At 40.8% G+C, this 20,900-nt stretch overlaps 1 protein-coding gene across 1 annotated transcript in view; it reads left to right on the top strand.

Moving 5' to 3' along the window:
• Positions 1-1,113: 1,113 nt before the first annotated feature.
• EPM2A (EPM2A glucan phosphatase, laforin) overlaps positions 1,114-20,900 on the top strand; it is an 84,116-nt gene continuing 64,329 nt past the window's right edge. The window contains exon 1 of the mRNA XM_044768600.2: positions 1,114-1,426. Coding sequence (XP_044624535.2) covers positions 1,126-1,426 — 301 coding nt within the window. The 5' untranslated portion in view covers positions 1,114-1,125. The remainder of the gene's footprint in view (positions 1,427-20,900) is intronic.

Genomic DNA, 20,900 nt, shown 5'->3' with positions numbered 1-20,900 from the left:
ACATATTATTAGTTTACTAATTGTTCCACAGAGAGACTGAGTTCATATGGTTTACATTTTTGTACTTCTTTCTGTTTTGTTCATGATATTTGAATGCACAAAAGTTTGGCTCCCCCCCCCCCCCCATTCACAAGCTTTCAAATACTGGTAAAAACGTCTTTGTTTTAGTTTTAGCTCACATAAGAGATTGTTATGTAAAGTGTTGGTGAATATACAAATGTAAGAACACGAGGACTGTTTTATTAATCAAAAAGTAACAAACATGTAAACAGGACATTTGACCAAACTTAAAGTCCTTCCGTGTAAACAATTTTCTTTTGAACAGTTATCAACCTGTGTTTCTTAACACAAAAATGTTTTATGTTCAAAAATCGTGATTTTACTGAAAGCAAATGTTAAACTAAAGGTTTTATTTTATGCCATTTAAAGACTTATAACTGTCATACATTTATAATCACAGAATTAGTTTTTGTTTTGTTTTGTTTCAGCTAGGGAAGGACTTGAAAGTATTTACTCCAAACCCGTTTTACACATCCTAAAAGTATAATTTTTTTTTTTTGAAAAAAGAAAGCGATCACGTCTCGTTCCAGGCATGGAAGCGGACTAGGCAAGAGAAAGGTATGAAGCGTTTTTGCATCAGCCCCTGGTGCTGAGCGGCGCTTCTCCCGTCATTCAGAGATCAGAGCTGGCAGGGCCATCAGGATCCTTAGTTTCTACCCTCCTTTTACAGCCAAGACCCTGCGGCCCGGAGAGCGTGAGTGGCCCGTGTCGGGTCCGGAGCCCTGCAGAGGCCGGGCCAGCACTGCCAGCTAGCTTCACCCTTGCGCGGGCTGCTTTCTCCCTGCGTCTCCTTGGCCTTTCTCGGGTCTTCTGGAAAGACGACGGAAGATCGCGGCGTCATGAGAAGTGTCCTCCCCTTCCCGACCCGTCTTCTCTCCCTCCTCGACCCCGGCCGCTCCGAGGAGCGCGGGCTCCGGGCCGCGTGATGCAGCCCGAGAAGGGGCCGCGCCTCACGTGGCCCGCCGGCGCCCGGGCTCCGCGCCGCCGCCCAATCGCCGCGGCCGCCTGGCGCTCCGGCCGCGGGGCCACGGGGGCGCAGGGGACACGGGCTCGGGAGCCGCCGCCATGCGCTTCCGCTTCGGGGTGGTGGTGCCGCCCGCCGTGGCCGGGCCCGCGCCCGAGCTGCTGCTGGTGGGCTCGCGGCCCGAGCTGGGGCGCTGGGAGCCGCGCGCGGCCGTGCGCCTGCGGCCGGCGGGGGCGGCGGGGGCGGCGGGAGCGCGGGCGCTGCCCGAGCCGGGCCTGTGGCTGGCGGAGGTGGAGCTGGCGGCCGAGGCGGCGGCGCGGGACGGGGCGGAGCCGGGCCGCGTGGACACGTTCTGGTACAAGTTCCTGAAGAGGGCGCCCGGCGGGGAGCTCTGCTGGGAAGGTACGCCCGGCCCGGGCCCTGCGCGCCCGCCCTCCCGGGTCCCCGGCCCCGGCCCTGCAGAGTCCCGGGCGCCCGGGCTGAGCCTCCGGCCGGCCCCCCAGCTTCCTGCCGAGCTCCCGGCCCTGCGGCCTTTGGCCTCCCACCGCTTGCCCACTTGCCCGCACCCGGCTAATTCCCTGCCCTGCAGGCGTCGCGGCCGCTTTCCTCCGTCCCCTTGTCCCGCCCGCCCCCTCCGCGTCCCCCTGCGCCCGCTCCCGGGGCGCGCGCCTCGGCGCGGCCCGAATCGCTGTGCCCTGGTTTTCCTGTCCCGGTTCCCCAGGACGCGGCCCAGCCGCGAAGCAGCCTGTCGCTAATCCTAGCCGGCAGCGTGCGGTTTCGTGTGTGTGTGTGTGTGTGTATGTTTCCTTCTTAGATTCGAGAGTAAACTAATGGAAAGGCGTTGAGTGTTTCCCTTTTGGAATTTTTTTTAATCCCAGATATATGACAATTGAGATATGCTCTGATTTCTTAAAATATAAAAACAGTACATTCTGGTTGTAAAAAAAAATCAAATAAATGGACGAGGTAAAACGTGTTTCCTCCACACGCTTTAAACCTGCTGCCCACGGCCCAATATATGTGAGTGTGTATATTTGTCTATTTCTCTATCAGACACAGAAATTGTATATGTTCTTCTGTATCTTGCTTTTTCTTGTTTAATAATATGTTGCAGATACCTTTTAGTGTCACTCCATATGGATGTATTTCGTTTTTTAAATGGCACCAAAATATTCTGCATCTACCAGTGAGCATTTAGGTTGTTTTCCGTTTTCCTCTGTTATCAACATTAAGAGCTGAAAGTCCATGTGTAGAGTTATCTTTGAGCATTTGGGAGTGTTGCTGTAGGGTGGATGCTGAGAAGTGAAATTGTTAGGCCAAAGTGTAGCCATATTTTACATTTCCGTCGGGACTGCCAGATTATCCCCTGGAAAGGTTATCCCAGTGTGGACTCCCCCCTCCCCGCGGTGTGTGAATTTCGTCGTCAGCCCTTTCTTTAATGAAATGTGTCAAGTAGAGGATGGGGTGTGTGCGACTCAAGAGTTGTCTAAAGCTGGTGAAATGAATGTCTCTTTAGAAGTTTGACAAAAATGGGCCATATAGTCTATAATGATGTGGAAACAAAGAATCAGCAAAGAGCACGGGTCTTCTGTAATATGTTTATATATTATCCCTGTGCCTCTTTTCTGTACCCCACTGGGCTTCGTGGTCTGGCAGCATTTATTGTCCTCTTGTGTTACCAGGCCAGACTGAGAGGCACCTTCATCACTTTATGCCCTTCTTTACAGAGCACCACTATATTAATAGCATTACAGAATATTTTCATAAGAAAATAATACCTGGTAATTTTACTCAATAATTAAAATGGTTAAAAACAGTCTTCCCTTTCTCCAGTCCCTGTCCTTTTAACCATTTTTAGCTTTTCTGATATTCTTCCGAAAGTTCTGAAATAATTTGCTTATATTGCTATTTCTTAATGTATCGACTTTAACTTTTCTGTTTTCAGACTTTTTTAGTTAACATTTAAATTATATATAGCATTTTTTATTGAAATTAGACAGCTGCTGTCTACTCATAAAGTTAACCATCATACTTACTGTGAAATGTGAGGAATTTAGCTCAAGTTCATTATCGCCTCCTCCCTGCTTTTTATATTGTTATTTTGTCATATGTAAGTTATATATATGTAATTGTTGACTTTTCTTGTGTAGAAAGTCTGTATTATAATTCTATTATATAGAGAGTTACTGCTGTATACGAGGATAAGAAACATAGCTCACTTACACAGTCCTCTTCCACCCCTTACTTTGGTTGATCATGATTTCTACGTTAAGTTTTATGTGATTTATATTCTGTTTTATAATTGTTACTGTGCCTTCTTGTTTAGATTGATAGGGTGATTCTAAGAATTGTAAGTTCACAAAGGGCATTAGGAGAAGTGTCGTTGCCAGTGTTTAAGAGCAAGCATTCTGCAGCCAGAATGCCTGGCTCCACTAACCAGTGTGTGACCTTGGGCAAGTCCCTTCTTACTGTGCTGTCGTTGAGAGGACTAAACTGCCTAATAAGTCTCAAGGACTTAGAATAGGATGTATATTAAGTGTTAAATAAGTGTTAGTTATTGTTGTTTTTACTATTAGGATTAGGAAATAGTTACTCACTGTGGAACCAAGTAATGTAACTAGACTCATAAGGAAGGAAATATAATTCTGTGACATGGAACTTGTGCCACCAGAAGGAAAGACGCTCTTCTCTTACAGTATAAATCATGTTCAGATTTTACTTAAAATGTTGCCAGAGTTTGTTGTCCTTCATATTTGAGTGGTAATGTTCTTCTACAACTTGTTTGAAAATTTCTAGTTAATTTTTTTGGACAGAAGCAGCACATTGAGCCTCAGCATTTCCTAGCTTGGTTGCACTAGTTGATGAATGCAAATTCTTCCCTTTTTGAAACATTTTTTTCCTTGAAGAATTGAGACTTATTTTTTTAATTGAATTCCTGTGTTAGTTGCATTGTTTTGGAATCCGTGTTCCCCTCTCTTGAATATCTTAATCATTTTGTTGGATTATATTCTCAAATAATTTTGAAGAAATAGTAAATAGGAGATAAAATATCTGAGTCATTAAATGCCTGAAAATGTCTTTTTGTCCTCACACTTGATTGCTTGTTTGGTAGAATATTCCAGTCTCAAAATAATCTCCCCTTGGGGCCGACCCCGTGGCCGAGTGGTTAATTTCTCGCGCTCCGCTGCGGCGGCCCAGGGTTCGGATCCTGGGCGCAGACATGGCGCCGCTCATCAGGCCAGGTTGAGATGGCGTCCCACATCCCACAACTAGAAGGACACGCAACTAAGATATACAACTGTGTACAGGGGGCTTTGGGGAGATAAAGCAAAAAAAAAAAAAAAAAAAGATTGGCAACGGTTGTTAGCCCAGGTGCCAATCTTTAAAAAAAAAAATAATCTTCCCTTGGAAGGCTCTGCTGTGGTACCTTCTGTCGCCCACTGGAGTTCATAATTCTGATGTCAAACTAAGCCCCTTGCTTTGTAGGCAATCTGTTGGTTTTTTGGCTTGTTTCCTCTCTCTTTTGAAACTTTTAAACTCTTCCTTATGTCACTTTACCAGGACGTATCTGAGTCTTTCTTGTTCGCGTCACTTGACAACTGGTTGGCTCTTTCAATTCCAGGAATTCTTTCTTTCAACTCAAGGAAGTTTTCAATTAGTTTTATTTCCTCCTTTCTGTTTTCTCTTACTTTCCTCTGAAATGTCTGTTAGCCACATGTTGTACCTTCTGCTTATATATGAGCATGTCTTAACTTTTCTCTGGTATCTTTTGTGTTTGCACGGATTTCCCTGACTCCGTTTCCGAGATCACTATTTGTTTTTTGTTTTTGTTGAGGAAGATTAGCCCGGAGCTAGCATCTGTTGCCAATCTTCCTCTTTTTTTTGCTTGAGGAAGATTAGCCCTGACCTACCATCTGTGCCAGTCTTCCTCCACTTTACATGTGGCTTGCCACCACAGCATGGCTGAATTAGTGGTGTAGGTCCACGCCTGGGATCCAAACCTGTGAACCCCCGCGCCAGAAGCGGAGTGGGCTGAACTTAACCACTGCGCCACAGGGCCTGCCCTCACTGTTTGGTTTTTAAGACTAGCATTCCATCATTTAGTCCTCAGACTGGATTTTTCATTTTTGGAAGTCATATTTTTAATCTCCCACATTTTTCTGTTATTCTCTGATCTTTTTTTCTTTTTTTTTTTTCCGGAGCTGCTTGTCCTTCTTGTATGGATACAATTTATACCTGAATCTTCCTGAGGACGTTACATAGAATTGATTAAAGGTTGTTTTTGTCTTGCATTAACTTTTATTTCTCTGTGGTCAGTTGTTTTTTATGCCATAGGTTTTCCTGTAGTATCTGGTAATCCTTGGATGACCATTCATTTTTATGAATAAAGGATATGTTGACAAGTGTAGGCCGCTCTGCTGGTTTCCTGCTGAAGTTGCTCGTGTTTATTCAAAATCGCCTCTAAATGAGTGGAGGCTCATGGGATGATACTGGGTAATTGGGCAAATTTTGTGGCAGGGAAAGTTTCCCTCCTTAGAGGGTGTGGCTGGGGAGCCAGCAGGTCCTTCTCATTAGCAAAGTAAAAAAAAAAGAAGTTACTGTGGGGAGAGATATTTTAGTATATTTTACTCCTGAATGGAGTTGCCTTTTTCTTTTGCCTTCAGGTCTGTTGAGTGGGTCGTAGACATCTCCCCATCTGTTCCGCCTAGACCTCTAGCCACTGCGCCCACACTCGGGCCCTTTGCAGGAACTGTTTCCCTGCCAGGTCCAGAGCCCACGTGCTTCACCCTGGGTGGTGCTGGGGTGGGAGGCGGTGGTGCGAAACCTTTCTTCAGCTCTTCTCCAGTGTGGCGTCTGTTTATGTGAGGTCTCCTCTTCCATGTTGCTTTTTTAGGCGTCTTCCCTTAACTGTGTAACTTCTTGTTCTTTCTCATAGCAACTGTTCCTTTCTTCATACCTCTCATTGCAATTTAAACTCACATTAGTCCTATTATTGTCTTGGACTCCTTGGTTGCAAGTAATAGAAACTGAGTGTGAACCAGCCTAAAATAAGAAACTGTTATTAACTCATGAAACCAAACTAAAAGAAGCCTGGGGTCCAGCCTCTCTCCTCCCTCGCTCTCCAGCTCTCTCTCTCTCTTCCCCTCCCGTTTGCATTACTCAGGTATTGGCTTCATTCTCTCAAGCCAACTGACACTACCAAGTTAGATTTCCTTACAGGGAGCTCCAGGCTTACGTACTTAAAGCCAGAGAAGAAAAAAATTCTTCCCTCAGCTCTAGTTAGAAAAATCTGAGGGAAGGACTGGAATTCACCTTGCTTGAACCAGGCGCTCTTGCCAAGGAGGTGGGAGTACAATGAGGAGCATTTCCAACAGCAAACACTCCTTGGAGTAGGGAATCAGCACTTCCCCCAAAAGTGTGTCCTGTTTGGGGCACAGTTTGGAGCGCAATGGGCTGCAAGTTAACAAAAAGCACAGTAATTAGTTGCTTCAACAAATAAGGGTTAATATTTTCTGCTATAAAAAGTTCATTCATAGGTAGGCGGTAGTGGTAATCGTCCACAGCTCACGGATGGCAGGTGAGGGGTCATTGCATATCCTTGACTTTTCCCTCAAAGCAACAGCTGTTGCTCTAGTTGTCACATCTGCATTCAAAGGAATAAGGGAGGAGAGAGGAGGGTGGAAGCAACAGCCGTGAGTAGCCCCTTTTGTCTAGAAAGCCATAACTTCACTAGAATACTCTGCCCTGGCCCCCGCCCCACCCTCCCCCAGGACACACTCTTCTTTTCATGTTTAGAGTCGGACAGGACTGTCATGCTGGACTCTCTACTGCAGAAGGGACTGGAAAGCACTTTCTTTAGCCCAGAACATTGCTGCCCTGGAGAAGATTAAGACTCTGATTACCAATAGGTAGGCAGTTAACAATGTCTGCTACATTTTAAACAAAAGATATCAACTACAATATTTATCTGTTTACTATTTGCCTTCTCACTAGACTGGGGGCTCTATAAGGGTACGGATTGTGTCTGTTTTGTTCAGTCTTTTGTGTTCTGCAATTGTAGTTGGCACATAGTACCTGCTCAATAAACATTGGTTGACTGACTGGAGCTCAGAACAGGAAGAGGTGAAAGTTTTCTTAAGTGTTTATCACGTGCTAATTACTTCTTAGGTGCTTTCAGTTAAATTCCCTTTGCCCTCACCAACAACACTGTCAGGAGGAAGATACTCATTTCAAATGAGGAGATTGAGGCTTTCTGGAGGGTCTCATTTGCTATTAATCCCATCCAGTGAAATGTTCTTTTCAGATACTATATTTTTCTTCTCTGGAAGTTCTATTCAATGCTCTTTTGCATATTTTCCTTGTGTTATTATTTAGTTTAATTTTTTTTTTAAATCTTGACCACACTGAACATATAGTTAAGAGTCCTTGTCTCTAGTTCCCTTCTATCTGTTATATTGACTAATTTTCCTGTTGATTATGAATAATATTTCTCTGCTTCTTTCTTGGCTTTTTTTCCTAACGTAGCTGAGTTTGTGGATTTTATTTTTACATATATTGGATCATATTGCATGTATTTAAGAAATAAAGTATTTGGAATAGTTTTAGATGTACAGAAAAGTCGCAAAGATAGTATGGAGCGTTCCCATATACTCCACACCCAGTTTCTTCTATTGTTAACATTTCATATTAGTATAGTATGCTTGTCAAAATTAATTCTCCAATGTCGGTACATTATTATTAACTAGGGTCCATACTTCATTTGGATTTCACTTTTTCTTTCCTTTTTTTTTTTTTTTTTTAACTTAGTATACCTTTGCTCTTCCAGGATCCTATCCACAAAACCAAATTACATTTGGTCATCAGGGCTGTAATGGTTTCTTGGACTTTCTTGTTTCTGAGATGACTTTGATAGTTTTGAGGGATACTCATTAAGTATTTTGTAGAAATTTCCTCAATTGGGATTTTTATGGCATTTTTCTCATGATTAGACTTTTGGGAAGAAGACCATGCGGATTAAGTGCCTTTCTTACCACATCATATCAAGGGTACATGTTATCAACATGACTTACCGCTGTTGATATTGACCTGGGTCACCTGTCTGAGGTTGTGTTTGTTAGTTTTCTCCCCTGTAAAGTTACTCTTTGTCCCTCCCTTTCCATACTGTCAATCGAGAAAAAATCACTACAATTTAAACAGCAGATATTTATTTGGGCAATTATAACTGCAACTTGGGAGACTCAGAAACAGGCAGAAACCCAGAAACGTGCTCCGAGGAAGACAAAGTGGGTAAGGGTTTGTGAAAACAGGAAGAGATAAATTATACAGGTTGTTTTGCAGAATTCATGATTGGCGCTGGCAACAACTTTTACTTCTTGGCCGTACATGATTGGTTGCTAAGGCCATCTCTAAGGCAAAAACTTCTTATCTATGGGAGTAGGGCGTATTTCTTCAAAGAAGGTCAAGCCAACAGTGAAGCGCAGTTCCAAAGTTACATTCCATCTGGGTAGAAACGTGGTGTGCGTGCATAAGCCCCATTTCCTTAATGGCCTCCCAGCTCCATTTTAGAAGCCTTGACATACGTTACTCCATTTTGTTATCACTGTCTACAATACTGTATTCTTTGGAAAGAAGTCATATACAACCCACATTTTAGGAGTGGGGAGTTCCGCCTTCTTGAGGATGGGGTGTCTCCATAAATTATTTGGAATTTGTCTGCGTGGGGGATTTGTCTTTTCTCCACTTATTTATTTATTTGATCACTTTTTAATTTCAGTATGGATTCATGAGGCAGCCCTGGTGGTCTAGTGGTTAAGATTCTCAGGTTCATTTCCTGGTCAGGGAACCACACCACCTGTCCGTCGGTTGTTATACTGTGGTGGCTGTGTGTTGCTTTGATGCTGAAAGCTATGCCATGAGTGTTTCAGATATTAGCAGGCTCACCCATGGTTGACAGGTTTCAGCAGAGCTTCCAGACTAAGACAGACTAGGAAGAAGGACCTGGCCACCCACTTCTGGAAAAATTGGCCATGAAAACCCTATAAATAGCAGTGGAGCATTGTCTGGTACAGTGCTGGAAGGGGAGAGGGTTGCGCAAAAAGACCAGGCTGGGTTCCACTCTGCTGTGCACAGGGTCTCTAGGAGTTGGGATCAATGGGATGGCACTAACAACAACTAATGGATTCATGGATATTTGTTTTATACTGTGAGTTATCTCTTAGTAATTTACATTATTTTTTTATTGAGGTATAATTGACATAACTATATTAGTTTCAGGTGTACATCATAATGATTCAGTATTTTTGTATATTGCAAAATGATCCCCACAAGTCTGGTTAACATCCATCACCATATATAGTTACAATTTTTTTTTCTTGTGGTGAGAACTTTTAAATCTCTTCTCTTAGCAAGTTTCAAATGTGCAATACAGTATTATTAACTATAGTCACCATGCTATACATTACATCCCCAGGACTTATTTATCTTTTAGTTGGAACTTTGTACCTTTTGACCCCCGTCAACCATTTTGCCCACCCCAACCCCCCACCTCTGACATTTTATTTATTTTCTTGCTCAATTTGATCCAGATTTGCCCACTGAGAGCTCTTTCTGTGGCTCCAGTGTCTCTTTGAGATGCCCTCGTTATTGTGTGTGTGCTTTGTTTGTTACGAGCACTTCCTTAGTTTCTGGCACTACAAGGTACTCCAGGCTCATCTTTTGTGTTTCCTGTCCACACACTGAAATCAGCCATTTCTCCAAGGAGCTCCAGTGTGTTTTATTGTAGAATGATTAGAAACCAGCATCTGGGCACTGAGTATGCTCCTTGCTTCTGAGATATTATTGCTTGTAAGCCTTCTGAGCTGACAGAATAAAGAAATGTGTGTGTATTTTAATTAACCTGTGTATATACTGTAGGGGAGGAAGACATTTCCTCTACCCTCTCTGGGTTTGTCTGGCCCGAGGATGAATTAAATTCACATGAGACAGAACAGCGGGAGAAAATTACACAAAGCTTTATAACATGTATACATGGGAGAGGCTCAGGCAAGCTGAGCAACTCGCCAAAATGGCTGAAATCACCATCTTAAATATCATATCCAGCTAAAGACAAAGGAGGATGTTGGGGCAGGGGGGAGTCAGTTACAGGAGGTTACCAGATAAGCACAATAAACAAATGCAGATTTAAGTCCTTGCCTTCCCCATTGATTAAGAGTTTCTAGAGATAAGGTCATCCTCATTCTTCCTGGTACAGAGAGGGAGACGTCTTTACAGATGGAGATTTCCTTTACAATGTGAATGTCTCTTACAAAGGGTAAGTAAATTCTACTTTTCAGTTGCTTTCCTGTCTGCAAAGTAACCAGCCCCAAATAATCATCATGCCAAAGAGACGTATGTTAGGGTGGCCAGTTTAAGGCCCCCACAATACACAGGGAATGGATACACTCTTTGTAATATAAAGTTCTGTTGGTTTTGACAAATGCACTGTCTCAATATTCTACCATTATAATATCACATAGTATAGTTTCACTTCCCTAAAAATTCTCTTGTCTTTTGTCTATTCAGCCTTCCCCCATCCTCATACCTCTAGTAGCCACTAATCTGTTTACGTTATCTGTAGTTTTGCTTTTTCCAGAATGTCATAGAATTAGAATTATACAGTGTATATAGCCTTTTCAGACTGGCTTCTTTCACTTAGTAATATGTATTTAAGATCTACCCATGTCTTTTTGTGGCTTGTTAGATCATATCTTTTTATTGCTGAATAAAATTCCTTTATATGGACGCACCACAGTTTGTTTGTCCCTTCTCCTATTGAAGGACATTTTGGTTGCTTCCAGTTTTTGGTGATTACAAATAAAGCTGCTATAAACATTGATGTGCAAGATTTTATGTAAACCTGAAGTTTTCAGATCAGTTGGGTAGATACCTAGGAGTGAGTTTGCTGGGTCATATGATTAGGGCTATGTTTAGCTTTGTAAGAAACTGCCAAACCATCTTCCAGAGTGGCCATAGCAGTTTTCAGTCCCACCAGCAATGAACGAGAGTCCCTGTTGCTCCACGTTCTCGTCAGCTATTGGTTTTGTTTTTTTTTTGCATTTTAACCATCCTAATAGATGTGAGGTGATATCTCATTGTTTTAATTTGCAATTCCCTAGTAATGAATGATGTTGAGCATCTTTTCATATGCTTATTTGCCATCTGTATGTGTTTTTTAATTGGGTGTCTGCTCAGATCTTTTCTCCATTTTTTAGTTGGGTTGTTTGTGTTAGGGAAGTGGGAGAATTCCCCCCTGCTTTTCCGTAAGGTTCTTATGGCTGGTCAAATAATCAAGGAGGCAGGTTGGCAGGAGAAAAATCAAACAAAGTTTAATAGCGTGTATACATGGGAGAAACCCAGGAGAAACGGAATAACTCAGCCATCTGGCAGAGGCTGCCTGTTTACGTATCGTCAGCTACAAACAAGGAAGGCGTTGGGGATAGTGATTTGGGGCTTCAAAGGGGAGGAAGACAATTTACGTAGAGATGGAATGCAAATGTTTGTTAAACAGGTTTTGCTGGGCCAAAAAAATGGGTTTGTTGGTGTCCTTTTACTTTTATCACACCTATTTTACATCGTACTATGGCTGTCATATGGTGTGGGCTCTGTCTGGAAACAGGCCTTCCATGGTAAAGTCCTTTAGGTAGTTTGGGAGGGAAGGTCAGATGCTCTTCCTGAGTCTTTTGAGCCTTTATTGTCTTCAGCTTGAAATAATCCACATACCAGAGTGGCACATCTTGGGGCAGCCTGCCCTGAACCCCATCGTTTTTTTCCTTATTGCTGATTTTTAAGAGTTTTTTTGTGTATTTTGGATACAAGTTCTTAAGAGAGATATGATTTGCAAATATTTTCTCCCAGTCTGTGGCTTGTCTTTTCATTCTCTTAACAATGTCTTTCATGACGTAAAATTTTTAATTTTAATACAATCCAACTTATTTTTTTCTTTCATGGATTGTGTTTTTGGTTTTGAATTAAAAAACTCACCCCCAAATCCAAGGTCATGTAGTTTTTCTCCTATGTCATCTTCTAGAAGTTTTATTGTTTTGCATTTTACATGTAGGTCTATAATCCATTTCTTTTTTTTGAGGAAGATTAGCCCTGAGCTAATATCTGCTGCCAATCCTCCTGTTTTTTGCTGAGGGAGACTGGCCCTGAGCTAACATCCATGCTCATCTTCCTCCACTTTATATGTGGGATGCCTACCACAGCATGGCTTGCCAAGCGGTGCCCTGTCCACACGTGGGATCCGAACCGGTGAACCCCTGGCTGCTGAAGCGGAACGTGTGAATTTAACCACTGCGCCACTGGGCTGACCCCAATATAATCCATTTTTGTGTTAATTTTATGTATGGTATAAAATCTGTGTCTAGGTTCTTTTTTTTTGTTTTGCATATGGGCATCTAATTGCCTATGGGTACCATTTTTTGAAAATACTATCCTTTTTTGAATCGCTTTTATCAAAACTCAGTTGACTGTATTGTGTGGGTCTATTTCTGGGCTCTCTTTGCTTCTATATGTGTCTGTTCTTTCACCAATATCACCCTGTGTAGATGACTGCAGCTTTATGCTAATCTGGACATGATGTAGTGTGAGCCCTCCAGCTTCGTTCTTCTTCAGTATTGTGTTGGCTCTTCTTAGTTTTTTGCCTTTTCATATACATGTTAGCATCAATTTATTGATATCTACAAAATGGCTTTCTGTGATTTTGATTGGGATTGCATTGAATCTATAGATCAAGTTCAGAAGAACTGACATCTTAACAATATTGGGTCTGTCACTCTATGAACATGGAATATATCTCCATTTAATTGTCTTCTGTTATTTCTTTCATTAGTGTTTTGTAATTCATTATTTCATTCATTAGTGTTTTGTAATATCCAGATCGTGTTTATGCTTTGTTAGATTTATACATGAGGGTTTCTTTTGGATGCTATTTTAAATGGTGTATTTAAAAACTTTTCAGTTGTGGATTTCAGTTGTTCATTGCTGGTATATAGGAAAGAAATTTATTTTTACATCTATTGATTTTTATTTGGCTGCTGGACATTGTAGTTTTACATTATTTCAAAGAGTTTGGAATTTTTTCTGGCAGATAAGTTATTTGTGGATTAGCTTGTTCTTTGGGAGGTTTATCTTTATGAGGGCAGGTCTACAGTAGCTTTTACTATAGGGCTAGTTTAGCCACAGTCCTAAGCTATGACCCTTCTAGGTTCTCTGCTGAGGCCCCATGCATTAAAACAAGATGTCCTCGCTCTGTCTGGTGGAAACGCAAATGTTTCCCAGTTCTGTGTGAACTCTGCCAATTCTTTGGCTTACAATTTTCAGAAATTCTTCTTTTCTTGCCATTTGCTTTTTTTTTTTTTTTTGGCTCTACCAAATTCCACCCTATGCATCCACAGATTGGTGTGAAGCCAAAGAATGTGAAAGACCTTTATGCAGATTTATGGGCCTCTTTCTCTGCATGACTTTCTCATCTCTGGAATTTGGCCCTACATATTCTAGTCCCTTTGTTCTCCCCAAATTTAGTTTTCTGTTTCCTCAACCAGTGAGACCATTGGGTTCTGTTTGAGATCCCCTCCCTGTGTCATGGTTCAGAGTCCCTCTGCAGGCAGAAATCCTTGACATTCATATTGCCAACTTGTTTGTTTTCCTTCTCTCAGAGATTATAGTCCTGTGCTGCCTTTTGTTCAACATCTAAATGCAGTTGTTTCGTTTATTTTACCGTTTTTCTAGATGTTGCTTTTATAGGCAGAAGTTTCTGACTGATTTTTTAAAAGTTTGCAGATAGATACTTTTTCAGCATGTTCTTAAACATTTTGCAAAACAGTAATTCCTGATTTTGCTTAACTTATTTCTAATATTTTTGTGCGTAAGTGTATAAATGTATATAAATATGTATATATGTGCATATGTATAGACATACATATGTATACAAATCAACAGGCAACTTTATGTTTTTAAGATAATGTATTAGTTTGCTAGGGCTGCCTTAACAAAGTACCGTAGATTGGATGGCTTAAGCAACAAAAATTTATTGTCTCACAGTTCTGGACGCTGGAAGTCCAAAATCAGAATGTCTGCAGGATTGGATGCTTCTGAGAGCTGTGAGGGAAGGATCTGTTCTAAGCCTCTCTCCTTGGCGTGTAGATTGCTGTCTTCTCCCTGTGTCTTCACATCCTCTTTTCTGTATGTGTCTCTCTGTCCAAATTTCCTCTTTTTATGAGAACATCAGTCATATCGGAGTAGAACCCACCCCAATGACCTCATTTTAACTTGATTACCACTGTAAAGACACTCTCTCCAAATAAGGTCACATTCTGAAGAACTAGGATTGGTACTTCAACATATGAATTTTTGGGGACACAGTTCAACCAATAACAGATGGTAAATCTTTCCAAATATTTATTTCATTGATCAAATTGTTCGTAACATCCTAAATTATTAAAGAAGGCTATCAGTTGTCTTTGGGTAGAAACACTTGCCCTTTAGCTACTTGACCATTATTCTGTATTCTAGGTAAAATGCATCTATTTGGAAGGCAGTATGAAGGAACACCATAGAACAATGGAAAGAAACAGTGTTTAGAAAAGGAGAAACCCAGATTAGACTCCAGATTCTGCCACAGGCTTGTCGTATAACCTTACATAAATTAATTAACCCTGTGACTTTCTTTCTTCTTTTCTAAAAGGGGTGGTTAACAACCACACTAGAGTTGTTGTGAGAACTAGTTTATAAAGTATCCAGAACAAAGTAGTAGCTATATCTTTAAGATAGCCCACAGTTTATGGCAGCTGAATTACCCCTGCCTTTCCATTTTTACTAAGATAAAATTTGTTGATCTTAAAGACAATTTGTGTTTATAGAGGCAACAGTTGTGTGTAATATTGGACTACTCCATACACTGACCCCAAACTATACCAATATTGCCAATATATTCTAGACCATGCTACAACCTCCCAATAATTACCTGCATTACCTATTTCTACCTGTGCTTCTACTCTGACACTGCTATGCCTTGGTGAAGACTGGGTGTGAGTGGAGGAAAGATGGACACATACTGCATAAGGGATACCATCCACATGTCAGCCAAGTTTTGTGAATGCAGTGCACTCACTTTTAATTGGATAAACTTTGAGTAGAAGAAAGGTCTCCTAAATATGACCTTAGTCCTTTCTTTCATCCATTATAAGGTGGAAGTCTTTCAAGAACACAGCTATGCTTACTACACTCAAAGGAACATCAAAGGAGTTATTAAAAATGGAATATAGGGGCCGGCCCGGTGGCATAGTGGTTAAGTTCACACGTTCCACTTGTTGGTGGCCTGGGGTTCGCCTGGTTCAGATCCCAGGTGCGGACATGGCACGGCTTGGCAAAAAGCCATGCTGTGGTAAGCATCTCACATATAAAGTAGAGGAAGATGGGCATGGATGTTAGCTCAGGGCCAGTCTTTCTCAGCAAAAAGAGGAGAATTGGCAGTATTAGCTCAGGGCTAATCTTCCTCAAAAAAAAAAAGGAATATAAACAGAGGGACCTGGTAGTTCCATGAGGATAGCTTAAATGAGATAGTTATGAATGACAAGTATAAGGACAACTTTGAAGAGTGACATAGGACATGTCAAGAAAGAAATGTTCATTTGCCAATAGTTTAGTACTGTTGAGTGAAAAATTCTACTAACTAAAAATTATGATAAATGAAATTTTACTGTTTCTTGATCTGCTGAAATCATCCTAGAAAACCTGTGTCCGTGATGAACCATGATACCATCAAATTAACCCTTCTTATTTTATGTTGGAGAAAGTGGGGCCCAGAGAGGTCAGCGGATAACCTCTGCTCACACACTGCCAGCCCATGGGAAGCTCTGGGACGGAGGGCAAGTGCCATGATTTAGCACTCTTCCTTCCATACCACATCATCTCTACCAGACAGGGCTGGAAATTTGGTGAGTGGATTTCAATATCCCATACACAAACTCTGAGCTCTGGGACTTCATAGATGAGAAGGAGTTCATGGTGTCTGTGTAAGATCTGGGATATCTCTGTGTTGTCAGTGAGATAGGGAAAGTGAGAAAAAATGCAGAGGTGAGTTGAGACTATTTATTCCAAATGGTCCTGTCTCTTGACATTCTCTTAATCCTGCTCCCCTCTTATTTTTCTTCCCAGCATTCATTTAATGTGTTGCTTCAGCCAAAACGACCCAAAGTTTTGAGAACATCATCAAGAAGGATATTCAAATCAAAAAGAAAAGAATTTGTTTTCCCACTCTTGGATCAAACCGTGGCCTACCACATCCCAAACAAGTTGTGCCTGACTTCAATAGCCTGGGAGTAGATGTTATTGCAGTTTCTTATTCCATCCCCAGTATCTCACTCTCCATCATTTGCCAGAGCGTTAGTGGGAGCTGAAATGAAGATGCTCGCTGCTTTTAAATGACTTGTTCATGTCCCCTAAAAGCAAAATGAGGTTCTAATTTTAGGGAAGATTAAAGAAAATATTGTAATATGCCCACACAGCGGAGAAGGAGAAAAGTTATGGAGCTTTTTTCCAAAGGTGGTAGAACAACTACAATCTTAACAATGTTCCTTGGTGCTCCTGTAGAGACAAAATAATAAGCTGTGTAAAGCATTAGTTTATTTAAACCAGTATAAGGTATTTTATGGTGTTTAATTTAGGGAAATAAAATGCATATGGTGGAGACTTTATACTTCGTTAAATGTGTTTCTTTGTGTGAAGGTAATGCTCATGACAGTGAATGAACAAAAGATTTATAAATTGGATGTGTAGAAAGCCAGAGGATGGATAGCTTAATGCCATGAGAGAAGTCTGAGAAGACTCCAACTCTCTGTGGAGGAGACTGGCTCAGCTGGCGGGTCAGGTCTGACTGCGGCCTCCACTAGTGTGAGAGATGGCTCTATGTCTTGGTACCAGGTTGGTGCCAATGATTCCGTACCAGTAAGCTCATTAAAATGTGTTAGTGTTCCAAGACCGTCATCAATTTGAATTTCATTATCTGGAAAATTTTCTCAGTTTTCTGCTCTGCTGGTGGGATCCTGGGCTGTGTCCAGCTGGCTCAGGTCTTTAGTGCGACCAGTATACACTGGAGTGAGAAGCTTAACATTTTCAATTTTATGACCTTGCTGTTGTTAAATGTTAGCTCATAATGTCACATTAACATACAGTTTTATCCTGAATTTTAGCTAATTAAACCATAGAGAATCAGAGAAGTGATGACTATGGAATCATTTCCTCTTTCAGTTTAATTGTACAGGGCTCTATACTATTTCCATGAGCAAAGAGAATTTTTATCATCATTTGATCTGTTATTGCCAAAATTTCTGGATCTTATGTTTGGAGATTTTATGAACTATTTGTACCTTTGGAAAAAGTTAATATAACATTTACATTCATGTCTTTTGCCATAAATTACCAATTTGTTTCCTTCTTCATTGAAATCACTAAAAATCACTCTATTTGATGACAGTCAAATAATAATGACAATCATTATCCAGAACAATTCCAGAACTAGAGTAATTTGGACTCCCATACACGGAAAACTGTATTTGAGGGTTACACTATTTCCGTATAGATTCAGAACTACTCTAAATATCATTTGTTGAATTCTGAGGTTATGCAAATTCTGAATTATGCAAAAAGACATTGGTTTAAAGTGTTGCTTTAAAGCTTCCTAGTTCAGAATTATTATGAGGAAGAACTGAGTTAATACATATGAACATTTTTTTGTAAATGTAAGTAATAAATATTTTGTATTTAAAATATTGACAGTATTTTGTCATTGACTTATTTATGTTTATTATTTTCAGTGATATTTCACATTTTATTGACAATGAAGGAGTATCCCATAAAAAATTTATTAAAAAAGTACTTTATCCATGAACTGTGTACACTTTTTTGCACAGAATGCAGTCTTTACGTACTTAATCTATTTAGAAATTGGAATATGAAATTTTCACTTGATAATGTTGTCTTTTGATTGTAATTGAAGAGGTTTTGTTATTTCTCAGAGAGATGTCCTTGGAATTCATTAGCGAATCAATCTAATTAGGTGTGAGAAATGTAGAGACACATAATCCAAATTAAACTTAAAAAAAGGAACTCTTTTAGGTAGTCTGCTATTCCAGAGGGGAAAAATGCCATGAAATAAAAATGTATTAATTTCACTAAACCTCAAATTTGGTATGATTTAAAACCTTATTTGGTATTAGCCATTGAGAAAGGATCTCTGTTACTTTCCTCCCTCGATTAGGGAAAAAAACCCTAAGTCAGAATCGGTATTTGATTCATTTACTCAACTCACTTAAAAAATTTTTTTAAAAATTATCTGTTGATTTGTTTATTTTTTATTGAGGTCACATTGGTTTATAATATTATGTGAATTTCAGGTATACCTCATTATATTTCAGCTTCTGTATAGACGGCGTCGTGTTCACACCTGACACAATTCTGAGGCTGTTATTCACCTGGAATTGTGGTGGGTGCTGGGAAACGAAGACGAAAATTCACAGCCCTGGAGTTTAAGAGACTTATATTCTAGCTGAGAAAAAACAAAACCAAAACAAAAAACAAGACATAATCAAGTAAGGACTCGAAGAGAGATCTGAAAGTCTTATGCAGTGTAGTGGGGGAAGTTCACCCTGGTGGGCGTGCAGGAAGGGGCGAGGGGTTGGGAAGTCTTTATAGAAGGGTTAGCATTTGAACTTAATATTTACAGAATAGAATCTTCCCTCATTTCTTTTCTTTCTGTGATTATGGAAATAAAAACAACAACATTATTTTTAAAAAATCTGTCCAATGTGAATCCAAGAGGAATTGGTGCTCTGACTTTATTCCCCATGAGTGAGAATCATGGTTTTATTAAAGTGACAAGGAAAAAGCCAAATTCTGAGGGTTGGAGGCACTTAAGCGGTTCAGCCGTTTGTGGCGGGGCTCCCTGGGAGTCCTGTGATGTGCGGGGCGAGCTGTGTGGTCAGTGTTGCAGAGAAGGAATCCTGAGGGAGATTGCAGTAGGGGCCGCTGGTGAGCAGGGTGGGAATGGACACTGCAGGAGGCTGGGGGCGTCCACTGTGGGTGGCCTTCTTTCTTGAGGCCTGGAGGCCTTGGGCAGGGACAGCCTCTCTTTCTACATTGCTCATTTTGAGCCATCTCCTTTGGCATCTTTTTTTTCAAATGTAACTCTAGTGAATTTTCTAGGTACACTAATGACTCCCCAGCCTCACCGAGCATTAGGATTGCCTGGGAGCTTTTCAAACATACAGATTCTTGGGTCAGTGACAGGCTTACAGAATCTCTAAGGATGGAGCCTGGAAATCCATGTTTTTTTTTAACAGTTTTATTGAGATATAATTCACATATCATAAAATTCACCCCTTTAAAGCATACAATTCGTGGTTTTAGTATATTTACAAAGCTGTGTAACCATCAACACCACTTCTCCAACATTTTCACCACTCCAAAAAGAAACCCTGTACTTGTTACTAATCAATCCCCATTCCTCCCTCCTCCCCCTGGCAAACACCAATTTACTTTCTGTCTCTACAGATTTGCCTTTTCTGGATATTTCATATAAATGGAACCATACAATATGTGGCTCTTGTAACTGACTTGTTTCACCTCAGCGTCCTGTTTTCAAGGCTGATATATGTTGTATCATGTCTCAGGACTTCATTCACTTTTATTGCTGAGTACTAGTTCATTGTATGGATGTACCACATTTTGTTTATTCATTCATCAGTTGATGGGCAGATGGGTTTTGATTTTTTGAATAATGCTGTTGTGAACATTAGGGCACGAGTTTTTGTGTGCACATATGTTTTCACTTCTTTTGGGTATATATCCAGAAGTGGAATATGTAACTCTATGGTTTACCTTTTGAGGAACTGCCAAACTGTTTTCCAAAGTGACTGCGCCATTTTACATTGCTACCGACAGTGTACGAGAGTTTCAATTTCTTTACATCCTCCACAACACTTGTTATTATCTGTATTTTGCATTTTAGCCATCCCAGGGGGCATGAAGTAGTATCTCACTGTGGTTTTGATTGCGTTTCCCTAGTGACTCATGCTGTTGAGCATCTTTTCATGAGCTTATTGGCCATATGGCAATCAGAAGATACATACGTGTGTGTATTTTCTTGGAGAAATGTCTATTCACATCTTTTGCCCAATTTTAATGGGATTATTTGCCTCTAAGTTGTTGAGTTGTAAGAGTCCATGTTTGTTTTAAATCCACCTCAGGCGACATTGATACGGACAATACTTGCATGGGCAATAGGAAGTATAGGGTAGGCAGCTGACACACCTCACTTGGTCTGAACATTGACACTTTTACTTTGAAATGTATGAATTGATTTTGTATGTTACTTCACTCTGTTGTAAAAAGTAAGGCAATGTGGTTTAATGCTGATTTAATGGAATCATCTGCTAGGTACATTTACCCTTCCGTGAGCAACCCCAATATAACCAGGTCCATCTTTCTGTGTACCACTACTAAATGTAAGTGTGCTTTGAACTTCTTTACTCAAATCACCTCTTCTCTTAAGCTACGTTCTCCTCCAATCCTGTGATGATATAGCTCTAATCTCTCTTCTGGGCTCCAGACTTATAAATTCTATTGTCTACAAGGCTTTTTCATCTGGATGTCCCATAACTACTTTAAACTCTATAAATCCAAACTTCAGCTCATGACCAACCTTCGCAAAGCTGCTTTTTTCTGTGCCCCTGATTTAAAGACACTGTAGCTCAGTTACTCAAATATGTAGAGACATAAGAACTTCTTAGGCTGGGCTGCCTGCGTCATGAGCCGTGGGGTATGACAAGCATTTCCTAGG

This window comes from Equus asinus, chromosome 1, assembly GCF_041296235.1.
Source record: "Equus asinus isolate D_3611 breed Donkey chromosome 1, EquAss-T2T_v2, whole genome shotgun sequence".
Taxonomy (NCBI): Eukaryota; Metazoa; Chordata; class Mammalia; order Perissodactyla; family Equidae; genus Equus; species Equus asinus.
This window is presented reverse-complemented; position numbering and strand designations above follow the sequence as displayed.